The sequence below is a fragment of the Trichosurus vulpecula genome, chromosome 4, assembly GCF_011100635.1.
Source record: "Trichosurus vulpecula isolate mTriVul1 chromosome 4, mTriVul1.pri, whole genome shotgun sequence".
NCBI lineage: Eukaryota > Metazoa > Chordata > Mammalia > Diprotodontia > Phalangeridae > Trichosurus > Trichosurus vulpecula.
This window is the reverse complement of record NC_050576.1, coordinates 144,705,047-144,718,540: the sequence shown is the minus strand read 5'-3', so window position 1 is coordinate 144,718,540 and position 13,494 is coordinate 144,705,047. Positions and strand designations below refer to the sequence as shown.

The 13,494-nt window shown below is 36.0% G+C and overlaps 1 protein-coding gene across 4 annotated transcripts in view; it reads left to right on the top strand.

The window, feature by feature from the left end:
• RYR2 (ryanodine receptor 2) overlaps positions 1–13,494 on the top strand; it is an 828,134-nt gene that overhangs the window by 246,339 nt on the left and 568,301 nt on the right. For all 4 annotated transcript variants that reach the window (XM_036753924.1, XM_036753927.1, XM_036753925.1 and 1 more), the window contains exon 3: positions 13,028–13,132. In XM_036753924.1, coding sequence (XP_036609819.1) covers positions 13,028–13,132 — 105 coding nt within the window. The remainder of the gene's footprint in view (positions 1–13,027; positions 13,133–13,494) is intronic.

Below are 13,494 nucleotides of genomic sequence, written 5' to 3'. Positions count from 1 at the left end.
AAACCTTTGGCCAATTTGATTAAAAAAAGAAAATCAAATTACCAGTATCAAAAATGAAAAGGGTGATGAAGAGGAAATCAAAACAATAATTAGGAATTATTTTGCCCAACTGTATGCCCATAAATTTGACAACCTTAGAGATTATGGATGAATATCTACAAAAATATAAACTGCCCAGGCTAACAGAGAAGGAAGTGAAATTTCTTAATAACCCCATATCAGAAAAAGAAATTGAGCATGCCATCAATGAACTCCCTAGGAAAAAATCTCCAGGGCCAAATGGTTTTACATGTGAATTCTATCAAACATTTAAAGAACAACTAATTCCAATACTTTGTAGACTATTTGGGAAAATAGGTGAAGAAGGAGTCCTACCAAATTCTTTTTATGACACAAATATGGTACTAATACCCAAACCAGGTAGAGTCAAAACAGAGAAAGAAAATTATAGACCAGTTTCTCTAATGAATATTGATGCAAAAATTTTAAATAAAATATTAGCAAAAAGATTGCAGCAACTCATTACGAGAATAATACACTATGACCAGGTAGGATTTATTCCAGGAATGCAAGGCTGGTTCAATATTAGGAAAACCATTAGCATAATTGACCATATCAACAACAAAACTAGCAGAAACCATATGATCATCTCAATAGACACAGAAAAAGCTTTGACAAAGTACAACACCCATTCCTATTAAAAACACTAGAAAGCATAGGAATAAGTGGAACCTTCCTCAAAATTATAAATAGCATCTACCTAAAACCATCGACAAGCATTATTTGCAGTGGGGATAAACTAGATGCATTCCCAATAAGATCAGGGGTGAAACAAGGATGTCCATTATCACCCCTATTATTCAATTTGGTACTAGAAACATTAGCTGTAGCAATCAGAGAAGAAAAAGAAATTGAAGGCATTAGAATAGGAAAAGAAGAAACTAAATTATCACTTTTTGCAGATGATATGATGATTTATCTAGAGAATCCTAGAGAATCAAGTAAAAAACTACTTGAAATAATAAACAACTTTAGCAAAGTTGCAGGATATAAAATAAACCCACATAAATCCTCAGCATTCCTATACATTACTGACAAAGCCCAACAGCAAGAGATAGAAAGAGAAATTCCATTCAAAGTTACTGAAGGCACTATAAAATATTTGGGAGTCTATTTGCCAAGACAAACCCAGGGCCTATATGAACATAACTACGAAACACTTTTCACACGAATAAAATCAGATCTAAATAAATGGAAAAATATCAGTTGCTCATGGTTAAGCCGAGCTAATATAATAAAAGTGACAATTTTACCTAAATTAATCTGTCTATTCAGTGCCATACCAATTGAACTACCAAAAAATTTTTTTACTGAGCTGGACAAAATAATAACAAAATTCATTTGGAAAAACAAGAGGTCTAGAGTATCTAGGATATTAATGAAAAGACATGCTAGAGAAGGTGGCTTAGCCACACCAGATATTAAACTGTACTACACAGCAGCAGTCATCAAAACTGCCTGGTACTGGTTAAGAAACAGGGGTGTGGATCAGTGGAATAGAATAGGTACACAAGTAGGAGAAATCAACAAGTTTAGCAATCTACTCTTTGATAAACCCAAAGAGGCCAGCTTTGGGCTAATAATTCACTATTTCACAAAAACTGTTGGGAAAATTGGAAAATGGTAGGGCAAAAACTGGGCATAGACCAATATCTTACACCATATACCAAAATAAAGTCAAAATGGGTTCATGATTTAGGAGTAAAAGCTGATAGTATAAGTAATTTGGGAAAGCAAAGAATAGTTTACTTATCAGATTTATGGAAAAGTAAAGAATTCATGACCCAACAAGAGATAGAGAGCATTACAAAATGCAAAATGGATAATTTTGATTATGTCAAATTGAAATGTTTTTGTACAAAAAAAGCCAATGCAACAAGAATTAGGAGGGAAGCAGAAAATTGGGAGAAAATCTTTGCAACTAGTATCTCTGATAAAGGCCTCATTTCTAAAATATACAGGGAACTGGGCCAAATATATAGGAATTCAAGCCATTCCCTAATTGAGAAATGGTCAAAGGATATGAAGAGGCAGTTTTCAGAGGAAGAAATTAAAGCTATCTACAGGCATATGAAAAAATGCTCTGGATCACTACTGATTAGAGAAATGCAAATCAAAACAACTCTTAGATACCACATCTCTCTTGTCAGATTGGCTAAAATAACAAAACAGGAAAATGATAAATGCTGGAAAGGATGTGGGGAAATTGGAACATTCTTGCATTGCTGGTGGAGTTGCGAGCTGATCCAGCCATTTTGGAGAGCAGTTTGGAAATATGCCTAAAGGGCTATAGATATGTTCATACCCTTTGACCCAGCAATACCACTTCTAGGGTTGTATCCCAAAGAAATCACACAAGCGGGAAAAGGACCCATATGTAGAAGGATATTTATAGCAGCTCTTTTTATGGTAGCCAAGAATTGGAAATCAAAGGGATGCCCATCAGTTGGGGAATGGCTGAACAAGCTGTGGTATATGAAGGTGATGGAATACTATTGTGCCATAAGAAATGGGGATGATGCAGACTTCGTAACAACCTGGAAAAACCTACACAACATAATGCTGAGTGAGCGGAGCAGAGCCAGGAGAACGTTGTGCACAGCCACAGATATATGGATTCCGTGAGGACCAACCCTGACATACTGCACTTTTCTCAGCAACCTAAGGGGCAAGGACAACTCCAGGGCACTCACGATGGAGAATGCTATCTTCATCCAGAGAAAGAACTGTGAAGTTTGAATACAGATCGAGGCACACTACAATAAATAAATAAATAAATAAATGAATGAATAAATAGATAAATAAATAAATAAATAAATAAGATGAGGTGTTTTTTTGAATGAAAAAAGACTAATAAAATAGACAAATGATTAGGTATTTTGATTGGAAAAATCAAATGAACAATATTAAAAATAAAACAATAATTAATCTCAACAAATAGGGATAATAAGGAAGTAATATAACTTCCCAATTATATGCCAACAAAATGTATGTCTTACAAGATACAGATGAATATTTGCAAGTATAAATTGCCAAGATTAACAGAACAAGAAATAGATAATTTGAACAACTCAATCTCAGAAAAAGACAAGCCATAACTGAACTCTCAGAGGAAAATCTCCCATGTTTAATTAGATTTAGAATGAATTATACAAATATTCAGAGAACTGATTCCAGCGTGACATAAGTTGTTTGCAAGAATAGAGAAAGAAGGCATCTTACCTAATTCCTTTTTACGGTACAAATATGGTAGGGAGAGGTAAAAGAGAAAGAACAATAGTTAGACCAGTAGATTGATATTTAGTGAAAATTGGCACAAATTGAACAAAGTATTAGCAAAGAGGTTGCATCAAAATCTTAAAAATATTATTCACTGTAATCAAGTTGGATTTATGCCAGGAATGTCAGATTAGTTCAGTGTTAGAAAAATTAGAAATAAAATAGACACTTTAATAACAAAACCAACAAAAATTATATAAGTGTATTAATATAGGCAAAGTGCTTTTGATAAAATCAACATTCATTGTGATTGCATTTTTACCTAAAAAAGGAGTATAGATCATCAGTGAAAGATAAAATGGAAAATTTTCATTACATAAAATTGAAAAAGTTTCTATACAAGCAAAATAAATGCAGTTAAAATTATCAGGGAAATACTTGAGAAAATTTCTGCAGCAAATTTTCCTGGAAAGTCAGTCAACAAGCATTTTATACAGTGCCATGTGCCAGATGATGTATTCAGAACTGGAGATAAAAAGAATTAGCAAAAACAGTCTCTACCTTCAAATATCTTACATTTGGGGAAGGAGGAACCACACATACATAAATCAGCACTTAGAAAATAAATACAGATGGAAGGAAGCTCTAAACGGGAAAGTACCATCACCTGGAAGGATTAAGAAAGGTCCACTATCCAAGATATAAGAATCAACACAAATGTATAGGGATAAGAGTTATTTCTCACTGAATAACATAATCATAGTATGTGAGCAGACAATTCTCAAATGAAAAAATATTATCTACCACTGTATGAAGAAAATGCTTCTAATCACCAATAATAGGAGAAATGCCACTTTATATCCATTAAATCTGCAAATATGACAAGAGGAAAACAGTGGTTGTTAGAAAGGTGGTGGAAGGACAAACACAATAATGTACCTTTGGTGGAGCTTCTGTTTGTTCTATCACCTTCTACCCTATCTGTCACAAATTCTTTGAAGATTAATGTAGTGTAATTGAATTGTTTTGAAGTTGTGGATTAAGATATATTCAAATTCAAGATGTTATTCTTTCATTATTTTTTTACTAATGATGCTAAGTACATTTTATAAAAATATCATTAACAATAACAGTATTATTTTACTTGAAACAATCCCCAAACTACCCCATCTCTGATTTCTGGTTTGTTTTATTTTAATTTTTCACAAAAGAAAGCATTAAACATGATGAATTTCTTGCTATCTTAATTATTCCTACCCATTTTCAGTTTGTCAGAGTAAGGTGGGTTGAGGAAGTGAGAGACTGAGTGTTGCCTTTGTAGAGTTGTAAGTAAATTTCTTTCCTGCTCACTCTAATTATTTGGAGTTTTTCATTCCATATCTGTATGAGGCCTGCCACTCTGTGGAAAAGGGAAAGGAGGTTTTTCTGGCAGCATGTTTTTCACAAAAAGCATTCAAATCGATGTATGTTGCTATGCCAATCCATACATTAAGTACTGCATATTTATGCTTGGCAGAAAACTGCTAAACAGCTATCAGAAATGAGGGGTGTCTTTCTATTTTGTTATATCTAGAATACATATTAATAGAGATTTGGGAGAAAAGTCAGGGCTTTTGGCTGTCAAACTGGTATGGAAGCAGACAAAATATCGGTGAACCTATCTGAAGAGTATGTATCAGGCTGTAGAGTGATACATGTAAGTTGAGAAAGAATGGAAATTGTTAGGATTTATGGGAAATTTTAGTGCTATTTTATGTCTGGAGGGCTGTTGATAAGGGAAAATACTAATAAATGGTAGGGGTTCTAAGAAAATATTTTTGGCATTTGGGATATTCTTGGCAAAGATACTGGAGTGGTTTGCCATCTCCTTCTCTACCTCATTTTACAATGAGGAGTAAATGGAGATAAACAGGATTAAGTGACTTGCCCAAGGTCACACAGCTAGTAAGTATCTGAGGCCAGATTTGATTTGAATTCAGGAAGATTGATCTTCTTGACATCAGGCCTGGTACTCTGTTGAGGGTGAAATTCAGGCATGGGAATCCTGAGACTAAAGTTCCCAGATTAGGGTCAGGGCTATCTGGAATGAATTCACAATCTCAAATATTCTTTCAGTCAAGGTGGCAAAGATTTATTGTTAGGCTTTTCAGTGGGCAAGAATTCTTAGGGAACCTGCAACCTCGGAGGGAGTGCAGGTAAAGTTTATATAGGTTATTCTATAGTAAACATGTGCCAAATATGCTAATTAGGTGATTCAGGGCAGGATTAGGGAGTGGTCAGTTCTTAAAGGAACATGCACTTTTAGTATCTACTGTGTGGGTATTTTACCTAGAGTTTACTGGGAAATAGCCCAAGCAGGGGCTACGCGGAGGTGTGGTTTTGGGCCTGAAACATCACTAAATCAACTAATGGTCAGGGCTGACTGGGAAATACCCAGGCTGCTTCCATCAATGTCTTGTTAGACAAGATAAATGTAAGGGAGTATACATATGTCTAGGTCTAGCAGGCATATGATAGGTCAGTGAGTAGTAAATATCTCTATGATCCAGTACATGCCCGGTTCAGTCAGTACACAGCTGTTTCAAACTAAAAAATTCTGTAAGTACAGCTGGCCGCTGTATCAGGAAGAGAGATGAACATTTTGCTAGGGCATGCTGTCCTATTTTGCTAGAGAGAAACTGCTAGGGAACAGTGTTTTGAGATTAGGAGAGATGTAATTTTAGAACTGGGGTCCAAGCACAGGCACCCAAGCACCGCATCATGTCCACTGTGCCACCTAACTTGTGTGTGTTTTTTTTGTGTGTATTTAGAAGTGCTTATAAAGTCAAGATAATTTAAAGTAGATCTCCAATATGTATAACAAATACAATTTTACACTTTGATGATTCTGTAATTTCATCTATGTGAATACTTCCTCAATTAACATAGATGACACTCATCACCCCCTCCTATTTGATTTTGTCCATGCCCTAGACAAATGAATTCCAGATGAAATTATTCATGAAGGCAAGGCAATAGGAAGAACAGTCACAATTGGTATTGTCCTTCTTCCTTACTCCCCCCCTTTAGATTTGAGTGCTGATATGGGAATCAACAGTTTCATTCTTTTTGTTGAGATGAGAAAACCATTAGAGCTTTCCATTTGCTGTACTATGCCTCCAGACCTAAACCATCTAATTTGCTATGTTCTGTGGTCCTCTAGCACTGTCATTCTACCTATATGTGTAACCTAGGCTTTTGGACTTTTCCATCTGCCCTGCAGGCCATCTTTTCTTTTAATTATTGTCTCTTCCAATTATAGCATAAGCTCCTCGAGAGCAAGGATTGTTTTTGCTGTGTGATGCTTGTACTTTGTCCGTTTATTATTGCTTAATCCTACTGCATGATCAGTTTACCTATTTTTATGGTCTTGATGATAGATTTTATGCCATTTCTTGCACGTCATCATTTGTTAAATCCTTTAAACCTACTTAACCCTTCAAATATGTCTTTTTTATTGCCCATTGGGTCGCCTGACGTTTTTTACTCTTCTAAGTAATGGAATTTAATGCTATAAGTGGTTATTTGTATGTAAGAAGCAAATTATGGCTAAAGGCGCAGAGAAGATTAATGCTTCTATTGAAAAAATGTAACTTGATTATATTTATACTTTTACATGTTTATATGATGTATTAAATTATACTTATCTATCTCCAAAATTCACTTTTACAGAAAGCCCTAAAACAAGCTTTATGTATAAACAAATAGTTATTCGTACTATATATTTTATTTTTATTATATATATAATAAACTTAAAATTTTAGGCCTACTATGTGAAAATATTTTCCCAAATTTTAAAAGTAACATTGTTTTTATTTTGGGACTAGAATTACATCTGTGATTTGGTAATACATGAAAGTTAGCATGAAAATCCATGGCTGATTAGCTGGTTTATAATAAGCTTGTCAAATGTAGCAGTCAAGATGATTTTTCAGAACTAGTGGTGTACTAAGTTAATGAGCTACAATTTTTTTCAGTTCTACTTGATTGGTAAAAACTTTTAGAGCATCCATACCCATTATATGTATATTTATTTAATCATAAGTTATATACACATATTATTCTAATATCACATGTACATTATAAAACACAGTAGAAATTAAACAAAGATAAGTTGAAATGAACACATTAACATTTTAAAAAATTATATTTGTCAATGGTACAAAAGAGTTTTCTGTGCTTAAGAGCAGTTTCATTATTTTTTAAAAATCCCTGTGGTTAGCTTTATCATTGTAGCTAACCAAACAGGTGAATTTCTCTCTTCAAATATACTTTTAAAAATATACACAATGCAACAAATAAAAATATTAATTCATAATAGTCCATGATCATAATAGCTTTTCAAAACGTCTTGTATACATCAGAATGTGGGTATTTCTCATATGCAACACTAAAGTAGCAAGCAAAATTGAATTGACTGATTTTAACTCAGCAGAAAAATTTCCCTATATAGTCATCCCTTGGCATTTTGTTGCACATTCAGTTTTGGTTATTTTCAAATTGGCCATTGATAATTAAATGGGAATTTTTGTATTTTTATTGCTTAGAAAATTACAGGTGATACATGTATGTAAACTAAAACAAAGTAAGTCATGAATATATAAATACTGTATATTAGTAATCTAATTTATAATTTGCTACCATAAGTATACATACACACATTTACTATAAACAGTTAAATTTTGTTAAAAGTTTCATTGTGCTAAAAGAACTACTAAAAGAGGTCCTAATTTCTCTCAAAGAAACTGAAATTTTTTTAATGGGTGCAGTGTGTTGTTTTGTTTTTGTGTTAAATAAATAAAAATTATTAAAAATAAAGGTATGGAGTGGGGCCTAGAGTTGTTTGGGGTTTTCTACAGTACATTCGCAGGGGTCCTGTGCCCCTAATTCTGGAAATGTTGAAGGATGACTATACATCTATTTCTCTTTCTTTACATGGTTCTGCTTAATGGATGTTATATTTCTATTCATGTTTTAATTGTGTGTGTGTGTTTTATGAGTGTGATAAATAGCAAGAAGGCTAATTTGACTGGTCTGTGGAGTCCAGGAAAAGGAGTAACGTATAATAAGAATATATGATAAAGGATTAATATATAAGAAGACTGGAAAAATATATTGGGGCTTAGTTTTGAAGGGATTTAAGTGCCAAAGAGAAGAGTTTATATTTGATTCTGTAGGGAGCCACTAGCATTTATTGAATAGGGCTACCATGTTGTCAGATCAATGCTTTAGGAATATCACTGTGACAGAGATAGGGAACTGGGGAGAGAGGAATAAGTGTTTATATAGCATCTACTATGTGCCAGGCACTATACTAAGTACTTTACAGATATTATCTCATTTGATCCTCACAACAACCTTGGAAGCTAGGTGTTATTATCCTCATTTTATAATTGAGGCAATTGAGACAAACGTAGGTTTAGTAACTTACCATGCTAGTGTCTGAGGACATATTTGAACTTAGGGCTTACTGATTACAGGCCCAGTGCTCTATTTATGGGTGGATTGAGAAGACTTAGGAGGGACAAGCCAAGAAGCAACTAGAATTAATGCAGAAATCCAGGTTCTTGTGGGTATTTTCATTTTAGTAGATATTGTATTATTTTTTAACTTTAGGACCTGTTCCCTGCCTGTTATGGATCGGTGTCATTTTGCCTCACTCTCCAGAGCTCTGTGCCAGAACAATGGTCAGCAACTTGGCACCTTCTCTTCATTCCTTCCTTCCTTCCCTTCTTCAACAGTATGGAAGCAACCACCACCTCCCAAATTACATTAGAACTCTTTTGTTGGGATACTTTACACTTGCCACAGAACTGAAACTAAAATAATCTGTTAGACAATTAGTCACAAATACAATCCTGATGTTTTTTCCCCATATACAAAAAATTTCTGTCTAAAATGTCTTCTTGTAATGCTGGGTCCTGCCACCACCGTACTTGACTGAGTTCACAAATGTGTTGCAATCTTTAGCTTCCTTGTCACTTTTCTGACTCTTTTCTCCTCCTAAGCTTTGTTTCCTAACAGTAATTAAATCTCCTGCCACTGCTGCTACTATAGGAACCACCATAGGCACCTTGGTTGTGTGGTTTGGCAAAATGTTGGCCCCCACCAAAAGGGCAAGAATTCCTGCACCCAAAGTTTCTTCTCTTCTTGGGACCAAAGTATGAGGACTGATTGTTGTCGTTGGCAACGTCATTGTAGCTTCTACCATATCCAAAGTTGTTACCACATCCTCCGTTGTCATACCTATCATAGCTGCCACTCTTACCATAACCACTGTCTTGTTTTCTGTCACTGTCCACAACCTCTCTTCCTTCAATGTAACTAAGGCCACTTCCTTCATAACCACTATCACTGCAAATGTATTTAGGCCATATCCTCTATCACTATGATTGCTACTAAAACCACCACTGAAGTTCCCACCACAGCTAGTTTTTATTTCCACAACTCTGCCAAAAACTTTGTGAAGTCTTGCATTCATGGCTGCATCTACCTCTTCCACCATGACATAGGTAACAAAACCAAAGCCTTTAGAACACTTGGGATTTGGATCCCTCATTACCACACAGTCTGTGAGCATGGCTCATGGTTCCTTAGATTCTCTCTGTTGTGTGAAAGCTCAACCCTCTGATCAAGAGCTTTCACAGCTGCTCAGACTCTTTGAAAGATTCTGACTTTGACATGATGAGAACAGTGGCATAAACTTCAGTGATCCTCCTTTAGTGGCTTTGAAGACAAAAGAAAGCTAGCTACAGAACATACCTCAGTACCCCAATTTAAAGGTTGCTAACCAATGGTGAGAGTAGCATGCCAATCAACTGGTGAAGAAATCAACATGTAACTTTATTTTTTAAAATTTTGAATAATATTTCATTTTTCCAATTGCTTGTAAAAACAACTTTTAACATTCTTTTAAAACCATTTTTGAGTTCCAAATTCTCTCTCTTCCTCCTTCTTTCCCAGGAGAGCAAGCAATTTGATATAGGTTATACATGTGCAGTTGTGTAAAACATTTCCATATTGGTTATATTGTGAAAGAAAACATAGACCCCCAAAAAACTTACCAAAAAAGTGAAAAAATAACATGTTTTGATCTGCATTCAGACTTTATCAGTTCTTTCTTTGGAGTGGATAGCAAATTTCATCATGAATCCTTTGGAATTGTCTTGGATCATTATATTGCTAAAAATAGCAAGTCATTCACAGTTGATCATCTTATAATATTTCTGTTACTGTGTATAATGTTCTCCTGGTTCTGCTTACTTTGTTCTGTATCAGTTCCTGTAAGTCTTTCCAGGCATCCTAGCATGTAAGTTTAAAAACAGTTTTCTCTTTTCAACTCAATTCAACACACACACTGATTAAACACCTGCTTTGTAAGAGGTACATTGCTAGTTCTTCAGTATGCAAAGACAAAAATGAGACATGGTCTTGGCCTACAAAGTACTTAAGTTCTACCATTTCTTTCAAAGCAACATTTCTTTCAAGAGGGAACAATTCAGAGCCTTTCTGAGAAGCAAATTTGTCTGAGGTTTGAAGCAGGAGTTATAAAACTACTGGGAGCATCTGCTTCAACAAAGAAATTATTTAGTAATCGTTAGCTCTTGATTAAAAAAGAAGAAAATCTAGAGGGACACAGTCATCCCTTAGTGTCTTATGTAACCCAGGCTCTACTCATTTGGAAGAGCAAAAAGTCAAGAATATCAGAGGAACAAATGAATAAAATATGTAAACGGAAGGAGGTGTAACCAGAATGGCCTTTGTTTTCTTTGAGTGACTCAATTTATCTCAGTGAGCTTTACTAGGTGCTAAGCCCCAGGCCCAAACCCCATTAGGTGTTAACGTAATCCATGTGGATGTGAACCTCCCAGCATCCTAAGGGGAGGGGCCAACTCAAGAACCAATCACCAGAGCCTGAGCTCTGGTGATTCAGATGATGTTTGATGTCTGAAGCCCTATAAGAAGGGAGGACAGAGCCATTTGTGCGAGGCTCTGGAGGTGGTGTTGATGAGGAAACTCTGGGCAGCTGTAGCTAAGGAGCCCTCCAGCTTGTAAACCCGGATGTTGAAACTTTGTTGAACTCTGGTAACTGTGTTAGGATTTGAATCAGACAAAGTCTGTTGATGTTTGTAATTTGTTTGCATTTTGTTTTGAAGTTCAGGGTGCTGGATTTTTCCTCTGAACTAACTGAATAATATTTGAATGCTGAATTAAAAGTAAGCTTGTCAACCCCTTCACCTTGCTTCCCTTGCTTAAGCAGATCATAAAAACCTGTGCTGTTGGCAGCTTTCTGGGTGCTGGCTGTGGGTGAATCTTATACTCCCACAGAAGCTGTTACCCAGATTGTTGACACATATGGTGTAGTCAGCAGAATCTGGCTTTAACAAGGAAGCATGGTGTGTTGGGGTACTGGGTTGGTTGAATGTTTCCCAGTTTTTGGATTTCTCTTTGTACTTGGAGTGGCTATGGTTCTGTGCAGCCTCAGGAGCAACAAAGTCCTGAAGGAAAACAGGCTGGTGGAAGTGCTGGGCATGGTTTCCCAGGGGCCCAGAGCAGGAGATAATCCCTTCTTCCCAGGGCTTAAGCTGATAAGCCTGGCCCAGCTTTTTTAGCCAATTCTTTTGCTAGGGAGGAATAAAATAGATCCTCTCACCCTGGGATATTCATCTCTTCCTCTGAAGTTCTTCTGCTTCTAAATAGAGATCTTATACCTAGCGATCCCATCCTCGTCGCCAAATGTATTAGGAGGGCAGAGTTTATAATTTCAAAGAGGATCATGCATATGTCTGAAAGGTTCGGAACCACCGGATATAAGAAACTCTCAAAGTGGGAGGCAGAAGAATCAAAGCATATATTTAGGCTCCACAATAACCAACCCATGAACCAGCATCCCCATTTTGATATATTGATCAAAAGCTTCCAGGCCCAATAAGTCCGCCTCACAAGAGTAACCAGGAGGCCTCAGAGAAGCATGATGGTGTAAAGCAAAATCATATACATCCTTCCCCTCTATGGTAAAAAGATTACCCACTGGCCTCAAGTCCTTGTTCAGCTTCCTCCTGTAGGTCAGCTCTGCTACCGGCAGCTCCTGCTTCAGCTTCGGCTGTGGCTGTAGCTGTAGCCTGTGGCTCCAACGGAAGCTGTTTTTAACCATCCGGCATCTGGGGGGGGGGGGGTAAAGTACGCTGGGGAAAGCACAGGTTCTTTCGATCTGCTTAAGCAAGGTGAAGGGGTTGACCAGGAAAGCACAGGTTCTTTCGATCTGCTTAAGCAAGGGAAGCAAGGTGAAGGGGCCGACAAGCTTACTCCAATCCAACATACAAACAGCATTCGGTTCAGGGGAAAAGCCAAACTAGTCAAGGGCACTTGTTGACTAAGTGCTAAGGACCCCATTTTTGGTTACCAACATAGGAGGTTTCAGTTAACATAAGAAAAAACATTTTACAAGGAATTATAGCTTACAGCAGGAAGGGGACAAACCAAGTTATGATTATTAATAAATTTTTAAAAATTTTCTCAAAAACTATATGCCTCTAGGCTTTATGCTATTTTATCTCAATTTGCATCTGACGTAGCCTGAAATTATCAGACAATTATCAAGACCCAACTTTATTTTGTGAAAGATATCCAGGCAAGCAAATTTGGGTTGGCTTCTGGTTAACTGACAATGACAATGTTAGTAATTTAATTTTTTCCTTCTTTTAAACAGAATGTCCCTCCAGACCTATCTATATGTACCTTTGTGTTGGAACAATCCCTATCTGTCCGAGCTCTCCAGGAGATGTTGGCCAACACGGTGGAGAAAGCAGAAGGGGCAAGTACTCAAGTCTATGTAGAATTTTAACATATTATGAACTTAACCACCATATAATAAAATAATCTATTTATTTTGCAGGTATTACCACATTCTGAAGCTTTTATGTATCAAGGCAGTGTCTTGGTTATTTCTTCAAATTTATTTAGAGTATCTTATGTAAATGACTTCTGTGATAGATTGCAGAGCTACAAAAATTAAAACACTAAGTTGACTCATTGGGGAATTGTTTGCCACTGAAATATATTCTAATGATTGATACCAGCATTTTTATGGTGATTTAATGTTTATTTATATTTTCCATGCTAACATTGTTATATGTTACTAACTGCTCTGTGTGTGATCACATTTCATTATCATTT